Source organism: Stegostoma tigrinum, chromosome 13 (genome assembly GCF_030684315.1).
Source record: "Stegostoma tigrinum isolate sSteTig4 chromosome 13, sSteTig4.hap1, whole genome shotgun sequence".
NCBI lineage: Eukaryota > Metazoa > Chordata > Chondrichthyes > Orectolobiformes > Stegostomatidae > Stegostoma > Stegostoma tigrinum.
This window is the reverse complement of record NC_081366.1, coordinates 18039344-18058161: the sequence shown is the minus strand read 5'-3', so window position 1 is coordinate 18058161 and position 18818 is coordinate 18039344. Positions and strand designations below refer to the sequence as shown.

Genomic DNA, 18818 nt, shown 5'->3' with positions numbered 1-18818 from the left:
ATATTTCTAATAATTGTCCTAGGGAGAAGCCATGATCTACATGGAACCTGAGAAGCAAGTTATATCTAGGTCTGCTGATGAATGTGTTGTAGCACTGTGTGACCAGTGGTGAGTTTTTATTTTAAATGTTTGTTTATCTATCTTCACGTGCTCTCGCTCGCTCCCTCGCTCTCGCTGTTTTTCCCCCGCATCCCCACCCAGCAAACGAACGACTGAATGAATCCAAAGTTAACTGTGTTTCAGTGCTTCACGAATCCGTCACGTGCTGTTTTTTGGCAGTGTCTGGGGTGCTTTGAAACACGATGAACATGGCAGCTGAATCTATTTCTGTGCACTTTCCAGCTGGATAATATTCAGGATAAGAGCCCTAAATGACTTTTTCATCCCTTCTTACAAATAGCAGACTGGTTTTTATGGTTATTGAACATTGTGCAGCTCACCGCTGATGAAATTCATACCAGCAAATCTAGATGTAGAAGGCCTCATTGTACATCTTACACCTTTCTTTACAGTTGTAATTTTTTCTTTCCATCACAGCATCTAACTGCTTCTCAGACTTGAAAACAAAAGATGCTGGAAAGCTCAGTGGGTCAGATAGCATCTGTGGAGAGAGCAAGCTACATTTCAAGTCTAGATGACTCTTCATTGGAGCTGACTTAGACTTGTTTCTTTCAACTACATTGAGAAAATGTTGATGATTTTGTGTAAAGAGTAGCTTTCTTTTAATCATGTTCACTTTCAATGTAGGTACCTGGATTATGGTGAAGAAAGTTGGAAGAAACAGGCTGTAGATTGCCTCTCAACTCTAGAAACGTATGTACTCTTTCAGCTCTTATCTTCCTGTCTCGTTATTTCTTCCCCACACTCAATTGAGAGAATGCATTGTACTTTTGAAATAATAGTAATTAGTCGATCAAGTTCCACAGAATGCCCACACTATGAACTGGATCGAGGATTTAATCTAGTCTGTGGCATATTTACAACTCCTGGTCCCAACCAGTGTTTTAATTACATTGCAAGGTTGAGTTATGGTTCAAGGGAACTAGAAATTTTGTTTACCCCCTTTCCCCCCGTCTTGTTCAGAAAGGATATATATGTTTTTAAAAAGTCAGCTTTTATGAAAGTGCAAGGCTCTGAACTTATATTGGAATTTTATTGGATTTACACTCTGGTCAAGTCTCTAAGATTCAAGAAACCTGCATGTTGTCTGGACCAAACGCATCATAGTACCCTGAGATATGAATGCCAACAGCTACGACTGCTGTAACAAAGATAACCATTTGAATGGCATTTTTAACATATATCCTGCTTTTTAACAGTATCCTGTTACTAAGGTCAAAAGAGTATCTGCAAGAATATAAATATTATATTAGCAATATATATCCTTTTTAATTTCTAGGTACTGTGAGGAGACTAGAAGGAACTTTGAAGCCAGCCTTGAGTGGTTACAGGACCATGCCTGTTCAAGAACATATGGCCTTGGTTAGTGTAACACTTGACTGCCTTTGTTTTTCATGACCTTGCTGTACAGAAATGCTGTATAAGGAAAGGTTTTTTTTAATGTCTAAGGAGATTATGTTTTCTGAGTACCAACCCTACCTTGAAAGATTGTTGAGGTCATTTTATTTTCAGATAAATCCTCCTAGTACAAATTAAGTTTATAAAAGAATAAAGCAAAGATGAAGGACATCTGAAAGTATGGATTAAGTGATACCGTGTTTTGTTTTCAAAAACCCAAATGATGCAAGTCAGATCTAGAGACACTTGTGCCCACCTTAGCACCTCATAATGTTATGTATTATTCACTTTTTAAAGCAGATATCAACCTATTTGTAGGCACTCACTGATCTTATTTTGAGTGGTTATTTGGAAATGAGGACTAGATGACAGGTTTTTCTCTAAAGATCCTTCTGCTTGGGAGGAGCCGAACTATAACCTTGCACCTTGCATCATTCATTCAGTCCAGAGGAATTAATGAAGCAATTCAGATGAAGGAAAAAATACAACATTTGAAAATGTGTCTATTGTGTGTGTCTGCACAGGGTTTTTCTCATTGCACTTGCCACGTGTTAGCAACTTGACAGTTTTTTTTCTGTATGCATACTGTCTCTTATAAATTGCAACCTGGTGTAGGCTTCCAGCTATATTTCATTTAGTGAGGCTATCAGCTGGACTTCCATCACAAATCCACTGACTCCAGCAGTTACCTTGACTACACATTTTCGCATCCTGCTCCCTTTAAAGACTCTATTCCATTCACTCCGTTCCTCCATCCCTGCCACATCTAGTCCAGTGATTGCAACTTCACCAAGGGGGCTTCTGAAATGCCCACCTTTTTCCTTAACCAATGATTCCTCACTACCGTGGTTGACAAGGCCCTCCACTGTGTCCCACCCATCTCCTGCTCTTTGGCTCTCACCACATCTCTTACTCCCACAACACTGATAGGAGTCCCCTCGTGCTCACCTAACATTCCACCACTGCCCACATCCATTTCCGTTTCCACCACTTCCAGCAGGATGTCACCACCAGCGCACATTCCCCTCCATTCCCTTGTCAGCCTTCTGAAGGAACCGTTCCTTCCTGGACACGGCTCCACATGCCCATGGCATCTTCTCATGCTGTCGCAGAAGGTACAATGTCTGCCCATTTATTTCCTCCCTCCATCCTCCTTATTCATGGTCACTGACATACCTTCTGGGTGAAGCGGCAATTTAGCTGCACTTCACTCAATCTAGTGTACTGTATTCACTGTTCGCATTGTGGCCTCCACTACACTGGGGAGACAAAGTGCAGACTAAGTGACTGTTCTGCAGAATAACTCTATTCGGTCCTCAAAAATAACCCTGAGCTTCCAGTAGCCTGCCATTTCAACACACCATTGTGTTTCCTGGTCAATGTCTCTGTCTTGAGTTTGCTACAGTCCTCCAACGAAGTTCAGCGCAAGCTAGGAGAGCAACACCTCCTTTCCTGCTCAGAAACCCTGCAACCTTCTGGATATCAAGTTCAATAATTTTAGGGCCTGCACACCACTTCCCATGTCCTTACCCTAACACCCCACCATACTAGGCCTCGTCAGCACATGGGCTGTTACTACTTACAACCCATCGTCAGCCACTAATGGTCTCCATTAGCAGCTATTCGTTTTCCCAGGCTGACTTGTACCCATTCCTTAGTCTGCCCCAATGTTTGTCTGTCTGTCTCTCTATCTCCACCTTTCATTTACTCCTTCTTCCTCACCCACCCCATCTTCAGCATATATACTAACCTTTGCCTGTTTACGGTCAGTTTTGAAGAAGGGTCACTGGACCTGAAATGTTAATTCTGCTTTCTCGCCTCAGATGCTGCTCGACCTACCAAGTTTTTCTAGCAATTTCTGATTTCCAGCACGTTTTTTTTAAACCATAATTAAAGTAATGTTTTCAGCTGATGAAGTTAACGTTAGGATAAGATTGCTGCCATTTTGCATGATCATAGACATCATGGTTCTAGCCTGAAATTTTAAATTTCCCTACTCAACATTAGAAATCTCTTCAATTTGATATAACATATGCCCTTCTTCTATTTGGAATCAGCTGACTACACTTTGACCTCTGCTCATCCCCAAAGATGACTACTGTCTGCAAACTCTACTCATCTGCTGAAGTTCCTTGCCAGAATCTTCTGCAGTACTTTCCTTTCATCTTTCAAAAGCCCTTATCTTTGTGCCTTCAGCCCCCATCTGCCTATTTTTCAGTTTTTTATCATATCTCCTCCTCAACATAGTGTTTCAACGTTTCGCTGTACATTGGACGCACTGTTCATCCGCTAATAGTTTTGCAGCTTTTCAATAAATTTATATTCTTTTATTCATTTCAGGTTCTCGACTGCCATGGGATGACCAATGGCTGATAGAGTCTCTCTCTGATTCCTCAATTTATATGGCATACTACACTGTTGCCCATCTATTACATAAGGGATGTTTAAATGGTCAAACCTCTGGCCCATTGGGAATCAGGTGGGAATAAGAGTTTTCAAAATGATTATTTTAATTTGTAATGTAACTTATAATTCATAATGCATGGTTTTCAAAATAATATTTGGCAGTTATGGTTGATTATGTAGTGAATGTAATGCTATCTGTAAACAAATGGATGAAATAATATGAGATAACAGGTTGCAGAACTGGATGAACACAGTAGGCCAAGCAGCATCAGAGGAGCCGGAGAGCTGACATTTTGGGCCTCGGCCCTTTTTCAGAAAGACCCATCTCCGATTCTCCAGCATCTGCAGTTCCTACTATCGATGACATAATTATTTTGCAAACACAAGGTATTAATTTAAAGGCTGAAAACAAGTAATAGTCTATTTTTAAGTTTGAACTGATGGCAGTCGTGCTGTGAATATAACGAAGTCGCCCAGCTGGACCGAGTTGAAATTGAGTTCCTTGCTTGAGGCTGTTAATCTCGTCCAATCAGGAACCTGCCTGACACAAAAGGGTAAATAAGAACATCAGAATTGGGAGTGTGAGTAGGCAATTTGGCATGTCAGCCCTTCGAGCCTGTTCTGCTACTTAACATGATCAGGGCTGATCTCATCCTGTTCTCAACTGCACTTTTCTGCCTGCTCCTCATAGCCCTGTACCTCACATTTCATCAGAAACAAATCTATTTCTTTCTTGAATCTTTAGATGGATTCTGCCTCTACTGCACCCTTGGACAATGAGTTTCACAGATCCACAACCCTCTGAGAGAAGTAATTTCTCCTCATCTCATTTCTAAACCTTTCTGCTTTCATTCAATTTCTATGACATCTTGTTTGAGACTGTACGACAAGGAGGAAATTGTTTCCAACATTCGCCTTATCAACTTCCTGTCCCTTTTAGCATTTTATGTACCTCAACCAGATCACCTATCATTCTTCTGGATTCGAGTGAGTACAAACCCAGGCTATTCAACCACTCCTTATCCAACAGCCTTTTTATCCCTCGAATTGTGCTAACAAATCTCCTCTGAACTGCTTCCAATGCCAAAGATGTGTCGGAGATATTGTTCCCAATTCATTTTATTCCCAATTTATTTCCCTTTATTCCTTTATTCCCAATTCAGTGAGAGGCAGTGTTTTTGTCAAAGGTTATGCATTTGTAACAGAAGGGTGATTGATGAGGGGGAGCCATTTCAAGTTTGAGTGAAGCCATTCTATCTAGATCGGCAGTCCAAAATATTCAGCTATCTGTGCACATGTTTGTCCTTAATAGCCAGAGTATATTCATGTGGTAGCTGTGTTATTGGCTCGTAATCCAAAGGCCAGGACTTAAAATTCATGATCTTGGAACTATCAAATTGTCGTGAAAAACTTTAGGAAGAAAATCTGCTCTCCTTTAACTGTTGTGAACTGCAAAGTCACAGCAATTGCAGTTTAAGGGGCCAGCTCAGTAATTTCAAGATAATAAAATGTGAAGCTGGATGAACACAGCAGGCCAAGCAGCATCTCAGGAGCACAGTTGTTTACAAGGAAGTAACCTATTATCCCCTCGTCAATGAACAACGAATGATAAATGCAAACTGAGTCATCCTTTGGTTTATAGGTCAACGAAGCAAGACTAGCCTTTCATGCTAGTCTGACTGCAACATGATTTTGTTTTATTTTTAAAGACATTAAATTCTGATATTTCTTGACCCATCAATTCCTGTTCCCAATCGGTCTATGCAGTTTCATAGATAAATAGAATATTTTCAATTAATATACTTAAGCCATTTAGTGCCACTGAGCACCACAAGTTGGAGTTAATAAATGCTATTTCTTCATGATTTTAAGGACTAAATGCTGTATCTATCGGTTATTTCACCTGTGAAATCTAATTTCAAATCCAGTTTATGTTCCTATGACTGGTGTTTGAAATAAATCTTCAATAGTCATAAACGTAATTCGTGATGTCGGCCAGGTTTTCTTTTAAAGTGCACTTATTATGCACTCCTTCCACAATCATACCTTCCTGCCAGCATTGATATGTATTTTTTATTTTTTCTCTCAGGCCAGAACAGATGACCAGAGAAGTTTGGGATTATGTGTTTTTGAAGGCTGCTCCATTTCCAGAGACTGCAATTCCAAAACAGAATCTAGATCAATTGAAAAAAGAATTTGAATATTGGTATCCTGTAGACTTAAGAGTCTCTGGGAAAGACTTGATTCCAAATCATCTCTCCTACTACCTGTATAACCATGTAGCCATGTGGCCCAGTGATAGGTGAGATCACATTGTTCAGTAACAAGATTTGTATATGAGCTGCATGACTGGAAGAGCATGATGTTGCAAACAATCTGCTTATCGGGAATGCCTACACATTTGCTAATGTAAATGGGGTTGTCTTTGAGTCGATCATTTCCTTAAAGTGCACATCTTTTGGAATTGAGAGTCATGAGTAGGGCTCTTGTGGAGTAGTGGCACGGTTCCTACTTCTGAACTGGAAGACCTGAATTCAAACCCCACCTGTTCCATAGGTGTCTCACATGTTTAAGCACATTGATTTAAATCAATGTAGAGGGTCGTTAGTGAACTTCAGCAACCTTGTTATCCTGACTAAAAATAATAGTATGTTGAAGGGGACAAGTGTGCTTTTGAGTGGAGACTATTACTTAAATATTTTTCTGCGCAACTAACTTCTTATTCTAAATTGTAGATCAAAATGGCCTCGAGCTGTAAGAGCAAATGGACACTTACTACTGAATTCAGAAAAAGTACGCAATAATTTTTACTATGTTAACAAACAGTTTATGAAGTGTAAGATTTCTACCGAATTAACACATTATTGGATTTAATATGTTCCACATGCATAAGTTTCAGATAAACTTCTGGGAACATAGGAACAAACTTGAGGAGCTGAATAGTTTGTTGTTCCACGATTTAATGAGATCATGACCGATCTGTTGCCTGAATCCACATACCTGCCTTTGGCCCATACCCCTTAATATCATAATACAACAGACATTTATCCATTTCAGATTTAAAATTAACAACTGATCCTGTATTCACTGCTGTTTTTGGAAGAGGTTTCCAAGCATCTACCACCTGTGTGTAGAAGTACTTCATAACATCTCGCTGAGCAGTTTGGCTATAATTCACAGATATGCCCCCAAGTTCTTGAATCTCCAAATATGTTAATCATTTTGTCTTTTCCTGTCAATATTTTAAAAACTTCAATCAGATACCGCCTCAACCTTCTAATTTCTAGAGAAAGCAGGTCTAATTTGTATAATCTTTGCTTGTAAATTAACCCCTGAATTCTTGCTACCTTTGTTGTAAACTTAAGTTATGTTCCCCACAAGGCCAGTATTTCCCTCCTGCTGCGTGGATTTGTGTTACTCCAAGTGGCACCTACCTGGAATTTTGTATATAACTGCAACATAACACCTGCATCCCTGTATAGCAGTCCTCAAGATGTAAAAGCCAGCATTCCATTTGCTTTCCTGATTAAAATGTCAGAGCAGAAGCAGAAAATAAAGATCTACATACCTAAACCTCCAAGTATCATTGGACATCCACTGTATTTAACTCTGTGCCAACTATAAATGTTGGCCTATCTGATGACACCCTCATCCCAAGAATGAATTTTTGGAAAATCTGGAAAATGCCGTGATCTATCCTTTCTTGGTCCAAAACGATAACCTCATCCTTGATTGCATTGAATGCCATCTACTGCGGTTTTGCTCATTAACTTGCTCTATCACCATTCTTTTGTAATTTTATGCTGTAATCTGTACTCTACAGTGGCGCCTAACTTTGTCACTTTGTGCCACTTCTGTTTCCGTTAGATGTCTAAATCTACAGGGAATTTCCTTACCCTGAGTGAAGCTGTAGAAAAATTCTCTGCAGATGGTGAGTGATCTTCCTCTTTTCTGCTGCCTCCCGGTCTCACCAGCATCTTGTTCTCACTTCATTGTGTGAGTTTAGCTCATTAGGGTTTGCAGCTTCTCTATATATTGCCAGTTATAGAGCAGTTACTTATGAGATTGTCCCGTGAGTGATGAGTGCAATTGTGAACTATAATCTTTTTGTGGTGATGTTGGCTTACCAGGTACTGTCATTGGTATGAAGACATTTTTTTTCTAATGAGTTATTGTGGCATTACTAATTGAGAAATAACTTACAATTAACATAATCAGAATATTTTGCCGGAGGATATCAGTGGAATTGCACATAAATGACTGTTGCAACTTGTGGTAATGATTTTGAGGGGAGAGGGTGGGGGAAGAAGCAGTGAAAGCATGTGTACTCAAACTAATATACTTAACAGATTTTTTAAATAGGACCATAGATTGAGCTATGCAGGTGCACATGTATTTCATGATGAAAGTACAGGTGGAAAAATCCATAATAGAAGCACTTTTTTGTGTAGAAGTGAGGAAATGTTGCATTGTTACAGGTTTTACCTTTTACATGAGAAATTATGCCAAACCCCTTTGACCACCTTGGGACTTCTATTTTAGAAAAAGTAAGGCTTTTTTTTTCAATTGCCTCCTGGATTTACTCTTCCACAAACCTCTGTCTGATCTCATGTTTTGAGCAATCTTGCTGTGTGTACGTTGTTTCTGATGTAGATTATCTTCAAAACACATTCCATTGTACTTTGAGGCCATGAGGTTCCGAAAGATGCTATATAAGTTAACATCTTTTTTTCAAGCTAGAATTTAGAATTTTGCGCAAAGGAATATTGAACACAAAACATCGGTAAACACACTTTGGGAATTTTTGTGTATAGCTTTAGGAGTTCCATAATAGGAAGACTGATATAAAAGGTGGATTAACAGTGATTCATTGAATCAGAGTTTAGAAGGAGGTTCCTCAGCCTTTTTGAAAGAGTGAACAAAAAAGTCTTCAACTGCTTTTTTTTTCTAATTGTCAACATTTTCTCTTTTCAAGTATGTACATCTAAGTTTTTTTTTGAAAGTTACTATTGAATTTGGTCCATCACTTTATCTGGTTGTACATTTCAAACACTTGCTGTGCTAGCGATGTTTCCGCATCATCAACTCGTTGGTCTGCAATTCTAGAGCAGGTGGCACCTAAACCTGGGACTCCTGTTCAGAGGCAGGGCCAATACAACTATGGCTTATGAGCCCCTAAACAGTTGATTTTTTTTTTAATGATATGTCTTATTAATCTGCTTACTGATGTTATTGCACATGTCTGGAGTAGGTGAGACTTGAACTTGCTTCTAGCTAAGAGTGTAGGAACACTTCCACTATGTCGCGAGGGTCCTCCTAACATGCTATAGAATTATCTTTAGCTGCATGGTGGCTCAATGGTTAGAACTGCTGCGTCACAACTCCAGGGATCCTGGTTCGATTCCACTGTCTGTGTGGAGTTTGCACATTCTCCCCAAGTCTGCGTGGGTTTCCTCTAGGTGCTTCAGTCTCCTTCCTCAATCCAAAGATATGCAGATTTGGTGGATCGGCCATGCCAAATTGCCCATAGTGTCCAGGGATATGTAAAATAGGTGGATTAGCCATGGGTAAATGCGAGGTTACAGGGATAGGGGAAGGAGGTGGCTCCGGGTGGGATGCTCTTCAGAGGTGTCTGTGTGGACCCGAAGGGCCGATTGGCTGAACCCTTGCTCCCACTCTGCAGGGATTCCATGATCCTGCCAATGGACAGTTTCTTCCTCTCTACTATATTGTATATCTTGGAATTGCAAGAACAATTAGAGTTTTGGTTGCAAAAGGATTGGTAGATTCTGCAAGTGGAATAAGGAAATTCGGTGAAGGTATGAATCCAATAAATTTCCAAAATTAGGAAAAATTTTGTGGGGATAAATAACACAAAAGTATCACTGTGGTGCCTAAAGGTATAATCGTAATTTAAGTAATGGAGACCAAATGTATTTGATTTGCTGTAGACTGCATGATTGAAATACTTGACCATATTTTAGTCCTAAGAGGCATTGCCAGATCCGATTTATTCATAAACAGACCATCTTGTTTACTTCTTTGGTGCAATCTTGTTTCCAGGAATGCGCCTTGCTCTTGCTGATGCTGGTGACACTGTGGAAGATGCAAACTTTGTAGAAACTATGACTGATGCTGGTATCCTGAGGCTCTATACTTGGGTGGAATGGGTTAAGGAGATGATTGCGAATCGTGAGAGCCTTCGCAGTGGACCTGCCAACACCTTCAATGACCGAGTCTTTGCCAGGTACTGAATGGCCTTTGTATTTGAAGATGTCTTTCCAAAATACTTGCAACATTCCTTAATGTTGTTGTAATGGTCAGTAATACTATAATAGCATTTATTAGAAATAGCCATTTTTTAAATTCCTTACAGTTCTTCAGGCTTATTGCATTCTAATTTATTTATGCTTTCTATGATAGCATGATAGATTCATATAAAATTAGCTTAATGGTATCAGAAATGTGCTGCTGGTTTCAGTACTGGGGGAGCAGGCACACAGAAAAATTGGCAGATGTTTATTGCCGACACCTTCTGGTAGCGTGTGTGTGTTGATCAATAGATTTGATAGAGTGATAATTCATGTATCAGTGAATGCATGGGAAGCGTGCAAAGTGTGCAAATTTTGACATCAGTCAGCATTTAATACTGATCTGATCTCAGATATTCCAGGAAAGTCTCATCTTAAACATCAATATGCACTCCTCATGCTGTTTCAAGATATCATCATTCAAAGTTCTATCAATGCCATCAGAGCCACTGTAGCCTTCAATTTCTGTGAGGACCCTTTCAGACTGGGGTGGATAATGTTTGTCAATTTGTGCTTTGCTGCACTTGGGAGGTAAGGCAGGGAAATTAATTGTCTATCTGAGCAGACAGAAGAAGGAAAAGTTACCCTCCTACCTTGCCGATATAGGGGGGCTCCCAATGATGCCGTGAGCCATAAGTTATGCTCACGTGGTTCTGTGGATGTTGCATCTCAGAGGGGTGACATAGTGCAGCCCTACAGGCTCCCATTACCTGAATGCGTATTTGATGTGCAACTATTCATAAATCGTAATGTTGGTGAATTCCTACTGTCTAAATACCATGTCAGATTAGTGTGTGGCTGCTTGGTGAGAAGTAATACCTACTGTATGCCTATTGACTCATCTCAGCTACCGGACCATGCAAGAAAGATTTCCTGCTATCAGAGTCCTGTGCAATGTTGTGAAGTTGACTATCAGTACCACCACCAATAGTTCAGTGGCCTGGATGCTCAAAGTGGAGGGTAGGATGCAATTCACCTTGAATCTCTCAAAGTAGTATGTTGGCACAACAAGTAATTGGGAAAGCTAGCCATGTTATGGCTTATTGTCAGGGGAATTGAGTGCAAAAGTAGGGAGGTTATGCTTCAGTTATACAGGGCATGGGTGAGGGGATGAAAGATTTTATTGAGGACATGCAGGAATGTAGAGTTGAGGTTAAAATCAGATCAAACATTGTCTTATTAAATGGTAGAGCAAGCTTGAAGAGCTGAGTGGCCTACTCATGTACTTCATTCATTTTCTTTGGTCTTCTGCATCTGCCAAAGCCTGACTAACATGATGCAGTCTTTGTCACCAGACCTTCAGCAACCGGCACAGGAGAAGCAGGAAGTATCCAGGACGTTATCACTCATTGTGGATTGTACATGAGCATTTCATGAGATTTTAAAATCCCCAGATTTTCTCTATACTCTGCTTCCTTTTGATCACCTGGTTATGGACTATTGCAAAGCAGTGGCTGTAGCAGTCTGGGCAGACCGACAAAAGCAAACAGCACTGATAAAATGGTGGCTGTAGAGCACAACTTTTGTGATCTGGGACAAGACAGCAAATTTGTTCAGCGTGTTAGGGGTCACAGTTAAAAATCAGGAGTTGCCTGTTCAAAACGAGATTTTTTTTTTCCTCAAAGGTCATGATACTTTTGACCACTGTTCCTGAACAGGTAGGTGTGTGGCACAGTGGCTTGGTGGTTAGCACTGCTGTTTCACAGTGCCAGGGACCCAGGTTCAGGTCAACTGTCTGTGTGGAGTTTGCACATCTCCCCATGTCTACATGGGTTTTCTCTGGTTGCTCCAGTTTCCCTACATAGCCCAAAATGTGCAGGTTAGGTGGATTAGCCATACTGAATTTTCCAGTGGCGAGGAATGTGTAGGTTAGCTGGCTTAATCCTGAGAGAAGAGAAGGGTCAGGGATAGGGTAGTGGTGGTCTGAGTGGGATGCAGTTTGGAGAGCTGGTGTGGACTTATTGGGCCAAATTATGTGTTTCCACAGTGTAAGAATTCTATGATTTAAGCAGAATCCTGAAATAGTATTTTTAAGGTGGAGGCAGATAGATTCTCGTTAATGAAGGAGTGAAAGGGTAACGGGTGTTGGCAGGAATGCTGGGATGGAGCAGGCTCAAGGGGGTGAATGTTTGTGTACATTGCTGCTTCACATCTGTGATTATGGTGTAATTGCTCAATGGACCAGATTCAATTTTTAACTCTTGGGCTTATCACCTGGAGTGGTTAACCTCTGTGAGGTTATCATTAAGGGAATGGAAAGGAGTAAATGTGGGCTATTACTAGTGAGATTTTAACTGGGGCATCAATTTAGCCTATACTTATTTACTTTTGGAACTGGTGTCAGGAAGTATTTTTTGTACAGAGTAATAAACATGAAATTTATTTCCAGGAAGCATACAGGAAATGAAAATCCTGTAATTGGATATTGAACTAGTAAGGTGTTTGAGAGCAACAATGGATTGACTAAAATGGTATTTTTTTAAACAGAAGAGAACCAATTTGTGTTCAAAGTCTAATATTTATTTTTGACTGGAGGTGGAAAATAAACTCACTTCACATATAATGGCCTATCCATAGCTATTATTGATGACCACACGTAGACCACATTTGCAAAATGTTGAGTGCTTTTGGGCATATGTGGCTAAACTACTGGTTTCACTTTATTATTCCAGTGAGATGAATGCTGGCATTCTGAAGACAGAGCAGCATTTTGAGAAAATGATGTTTAAGGAAGCTTTGAAAACGGGTTTCTTTGAATTTCAGGTATGTTAATGTGCTGAAAATGAATAATTCATCCTGCCAGGGATTTTTTTTTCTCTCTCTCTCTATTTTAATTTAAGCCCCAGGGAGAAAGTGCCAGAGCTTTGAGTGATGATTTTGCAATTTATATTCCAGGCTGCAAAGGACAAGTACCGTGAGGTTGCTGTGGAAGGAATGCACCAGGATCTGGTCTTCCATTTCATTGAAATTCAGACTCTGCTGCTGGCTCCAATATGTCCCCACCTTTGTGAGCATATCTGGGCACTTCTAGGCAAGGTGCGGATACACAAATAATGCTCTTCAATAACTAACACAGTATACTTGAACAAGAAGACCAGTTGTACTGTTTAAAATTGTATCTAGGAAAAACTAAATCTTCGGAAGAAGTTATAATCTCTTAATTAATTTGAGTTGTGTAATAAAGCGTAATCACTAGTTAAAGTTGTTATTCTTGATGAGCTCAACATTTTTTTTGTGTGTGGATCCCACTAATCCACAGTCAGTTCTATTTTTATTCGTGTGAATGTGCTGTAGAGTCCATGCTGTAGCCTATTTAGAACATTGAGGTTAATACTGATGGTCAGAGGATTGAGGGAGTATGAAAATTAAAAATTGGAAGACATGACCCCCACTTTGCTACAGAGTTGGCTTTTGCTGTTTTATTGTGGTATGCCTGTGACCCACTCTTAACCAGCAGGAGGCCTTGTTACATTCTTAAATCAGTTTCTCAATCATGAAAATATGAACCAGATTAAAATTTAAGACTGTTTGTCCAGATTTCCCATGGATTTGGAAAGCAAGCCAGTAGATTAGAGAAGCAACCAGCCAAAGCCAGCAGAGGTGCTTTTCGTGATATGCCCACGAACCAAGAAAAGTAGTAGGCAGCTTGTGTAAACATTTTGTTGAATACTCAGCCCCGTCACCAGTACTGAGATCTCAGGGCCTTCTATGCAGCAATCTGCCACATGATGTATGCCTCCCAATTACTGCCAGACCTGCTGAACTTTCCCAGCAACTTCTGTTTTTGTTTCTTCAGGACTAGACATTTCCAACATGCCCTGAACCTTACAAACATACGTTTCCAACAACCCATAAATACCAGGAATGTTCCTTTTGATCATAAGAAGTCCTAGTCACTGTTTACTTGGTTGGATCAAAAATAAATATTGACAGCTCACCCCTTCCTTTACTAATCGCTAAAAGCAGCAGAGAGATTTCCCATCTTGGGAGTTCTTTGAAAGCTGTGATGGAAGTAAAACCAAAGTGGGGAACAAGTTCATACTTGTAACTTCAAATTTGCAAGATCTTTAATTTGCATCTTTGAAATTTGAAATATCTTTGTAATAACTCTAAAAATCCCAACAATAATGTTTTGGGATAACTTTAAACAATTTCATAATCATTGTAAATCTAATGTGCATAACACAGCAACTACTCAACCACAAAATTCCACAAACAGAATTGAGAATGAAAGAAAATGTATTGGTAACTGGTGGTACAGAGGATGCACCTTTTACATCCACTTGAGACAACAGAGGAGGCATTTAAACTTTTTTCATTCAAAGTGACGCTTGAGCTTACAACCTGCTGATTTTGAAGTGTGTGTGGCTCAACTGAGACAAGTGGCCTGTCTAGATAACCAGCTTTTGTGCAGAAAAATCTATAAGTAAGCCATGTTTAAGTCCTGCTGAATGAAAGTTTAGAGACCTTTTTATTTCACTGAAATTTTAGTTCAAAAGTTGTGCTTTATGTTCGCATTACATTAGAGAATCAATGCGCGCCTAATATCTGTTCATGTGACTTGTGTTTAATATTGAACTTGAGTCCCATATTTAACTTTTTTATAGACTGAGTCACTGATGAAGGCAAGCTGGCCAGTAGCTGGACATGTGGATGAAATCCTCATTCGTTCATCTCAATACTTAATGGAAACTGCTCACGATGTTCGACTCCGTGCCAAGAATTATATGATTTCTGGAAAATGCAAAGTAGGTGAATTTATATCGACAGTTAAAAAGCTAACTATTGGTCACAAAGCAGAAGCCCTCTTTTATTATTCCTTCCTAAGCAACATGTATGAAATTCGCTGTGAGCAGATAAACCTGGCTGTCAGATTACTACCAGTGCAGTTTAATGGCCTTGTTGCCTAATGATGATGGATAGCACTGATGATCATTTTCTTCCTTTTCCTTTGATATGTACAATTTACTCCCATCTGATCTGTCCGTGTTAAGAGTGACAAGTCCAACTCCGTCCAACCACTTCAAAATTATGTGTGATGGAACTAAATATTACGCTGCTTTAACAGCCCCAATCTTCATTCTTGTATTTTCTCACTGATATCATAATAGTCCTACTGTGCAGAAAGACATCGTTCGGCCCAACAAGCCTGTGCCGAATCTCTGAACAGCATTCTACCCAAACCCACTCCCTCACCTTATCTCCTGAATTAAAACTTGTTTTTACTTCTCTTGACATTATTATAATCCCTTTAAGTTATGTACTAGAGCAGTTCAAGAAGAAAGTAGCAAGACTGATTTTCTGACCAATATGCTCAGTAGGTGGACAAACTGATGAGGAATTTGACCAGACATCATTTGGACAAAAATATTTGTTCATTTTGTCTGCCTGTTAAATTAAAAGACATTGATTTCTGGTTATCTGAGTTGCAAAATTTTATGCTGAAAGCTGGAAAAATTCTTAAATATCTTTGAAAACAGATTTGAGTTTCCTTCAAGTTACTAGAAACGGATGATCCTGTTTTTATTTTCTCCATATTGTTTAAACACCCGAATTTTAAAATATTGCACCCACAAAATCGACTCGAACCATGCTGCAGGAGGCCTGTTAGCATGTTAAAAAATATTGGAATCCTTTTTACAAAGCTTCCAATCCTGTTACCCATGCACTCAACCTACTTCTGTCTGGCTGCTTTCTTTTAGTATTAACCATCTTATTACTTATGAAACAAATCTCACTCCAGCCTTGGAATTCACAGACGTTTGGACACTCTCCACTGCTCCAATGTTAAGCTGTAAACTTGAGGCCACTCTAGTGCCACATTGTGGGTTCAGATTTATTTGCATAGTATCATAGGTGGTGGAGAGACCAGCATGTATTAGTCTGTTGCATGGGTATTAATAGCATACCAACCAACTAACATTTAATGAGTAGTCTGATTGGAAAATCTTCAGTGCATTGTTTTGATACAGTCATGAAGTTGCATTATAAGATTTAATAAAGTAGCCATACTATTTCTGATTGCATTTATTGATATGGTTTAGTTGGTAGGATGTTCCATTTTTCTTAAACCCATCTGCGACTGCAGGAGTTGCTGAGTGGAGTCTAGGTTTGACCTTGCGTGAAGCAATTTAAAATGGCCACCCCATCAGTTAATTGAAATGGTAGAGAAACATGATATGCTGAAATCTTTCTTCATTTTTAGAAAGGAAAGCAAAATACTTACCAGCCCTACTGAGTTTCACCAAAATTCACCATGAGTGCTACGTTTTCTGTTGTTTATTGGAGAGCAAATTTGAGGAGCTGTCAATCTGCTTTATTTCTGTAATATTCAGCACTTTTACATTATATTCCACGTGTAAACTCGACTTATTTTTTCCTTTCTAGCGTATGTTAGCAGTGAACGATTCGCACTATAAATGACAGAACACTGTAGGTCCTGTACATCCACAGTTGTAATTTAATCACTGATATCCTACAGTATTCAAGCAAACTTAAGAAATTTGTAAACATTGTCTTCACAGATGAGACTTTTAATATTGAAATTGATCTCGTGTTCTTGTTTACAAAGTTCCTTTGTTATAACAATGTTTGTGTGCTATTTTGAACCATATTTTACAAAACTGTCTGAAGGTTGTACCTTTAATTCCTGGTGTTGCTGAATGGGTGTTGGTAATTTTAACTTGCTAATTGATTTCCATGTATAAGTATTGTGGGCTGTGCCTATTACTATGTCTGTTGTACTTAACTGTTATGAAAATGTTGCAACACAGAAAGGAGATCCAAAACCAACACAGAAGCCTTCTCATTGTAATATCTACGTGGCGAAGAACTACCCTCCATGGCAACACGCTACACTTCAGTTGCTGCGTAATCACTATGAGGCAAGTTTTAATGTTTCCTGATGTACATTGTATTGGTTTCTGCTGTCAACTTACAGCACTTAAATCATTGTTTTAGTTTTGTGTATTCTTGCCTCCACAATTATGTTAAATGGTTCCCACATTAGTGTTGTATGAAATTCCAAAATAATTTATAAAATTATGGTCATAATGTTTAAATATTTTACTTTCCCCTTTATTCCCCTTTGTGAAATTTATGTTAAACACCTTTTCAGAGGACTGTGTGGCTGGTTTGGTGTTGATTAATCATAGCCAACTGTAACATAGGCCTAGAATTTGTTAAGAAATTGACAGTCAGTGCCAAATCTTTAACTATTGTGTTCCTTGATCTTCCACTAGTGAATTTACACCACCTTTTCCTGGCAATTAGAGTACGTTGCAGCACACATCAGATCTGGAGCTGTGTTATTAATGGATGTTTGAGAACTTATTTTGCTTGTTAAACTCTGCAAAGGTTGCTAGTTAACTTATTGGTTTAGTTATTCATAATTGGCAGCAAACTACTAAAAGTTAGAAGCAAAGAAATATTTTCTATTGCAAGCAATGCATTTAGTAATAAATTAACAGTTCTCACTAACAGTATCCTCTGGACTGAGAAGTGAATTTTGATTGTCCTCAAAAACAATGTCACTGTTTCAAGGATCTTCTGAGTCTTTTTGATGGCTGTATCTATAACGATGAGAAGGATAAACATATGTTATTTAACATATTTATATACAACCTTAAAAAATGTGGGTTTTTCTCTTGATTTATCTGATCAAAAATAAGTTCAGATGGCAGCTATACTTTGTTGTACAACTGTTATATTTCCTGTGTACTCAACTCTCAAGACATTCTTAACAGTCTATGCTATGCATTCAACAACAACCTTCTGTGGTTGCATTCTGTCAGCTCCAGACCTCCTGAGATCCCAAAAATGGATAAAAACACTGAATTTGTCCTCGACACTGAGTTAGTATTTAACAAAGTGTCTCACTGAGGCACCCTGGCAAAATGAAGACAGTGGCAAAAGGAGTTAGAGAGAGATGTTCCACTACCTGGAACCATATCTCTCTCAAAGGAAGATGTGATTGTTAGAAGGCAATTACTTGAACCTAGGATATTCCTCTGGATGTTCCTCCATGGTAGTGACCTTAACCCAATCATCTTCAGTTGTTTCATTAGTGAATTTCCTTTCGTCATATGAGAAGTCAGGATGTTTCGTGAAACTTGCACAATGCTCAACAGCATTCACAATTCTTCAGATACTGAAGCTCATATGCAGTAAGATCTGTACAAGGTTCAGCCTGGGAGTGATGATTGGCAAAAAGCATTTGCACCATCCAAGCGCCAGGCTGTGACCATCTCAAACTAAAGAGAATTGAACAATCTCCCCAGGACATTTAAATGTTGTTGCTTCAACCTCCACTGATCAGAAACTGAACCAGACAGCCACAGAAATAAGTACTGGCTGCAAGAGCAGGTCAGAGATGAGGAATTCAGTACAGATAGCATTTGAAACAAAGCAGGTGATTGGAGAATGCAGATAGAAATAGGTAAGATCTGGAAGCCATTACAAAGACGTGACTGCAGGATTCCAAGAATTAGGATCTGAATGCCGAAGGGTAAAGGACATGTTGAAAAGACCGTGAGCTAGGTAAAAATGGAAGGGTGGTTCTGTTAGTCAATAATATTATCACAA

General features: G+C 39.2%; 1 protein-coding gene across 1 annotated transcript in view; it reads left to right on the top strand.

Annotated features, from left to right (window-relative positions):
* The window catches only part of lars1b (leucyl-tRNA synthetase 1b), a 61910-nt gene that overhangs the window by 29181 nt on the left and 13911 nt on the right, over positions 1 to 18818 (top strand). The window contains exons 16-27 of the mRNA XM_048543193.1: positions 23 to 108; positions 748 to 813; positions 1400 to 1482; positions 3859 to 3997; positions 6014 to 6226; positions 6660 to 6717; positions 7792 to 7855; positions 9988 to 10171; positions 12908 to 12998; positions 13131 to 13271; positions 14843 to 14983; positions 17009 to 17119. Of these exons, the coding sequence (XP_048399150.1) occupies positions 23 to 108; positions 748 to 813; positions 1400 to 1482; positions 3859 to 3997; positions 6014 to 6226; positions 6660 to 6717; positions 7792 to 7855; positions 9988 to 10171; positions 12908 to 12998; positions 13131 to 13271; positions 14843 to 14983; positions 17009 to 17119 (1377 nt within the window). The remainder of the gene's footprint in view (positions 1 to 22; positions 109 to 747; positions 814 to 1399; positions 1483 to 3858; positions 3998 to 6013; positions 6227 to 6659; positions 6718 to 7791; positions 7856 to 9987; positions 10172 to 12907; positions 12999 to 13130; positions 13272 to 14842; positions 14984 to 17008; positions 17120 to 18818) is intronic.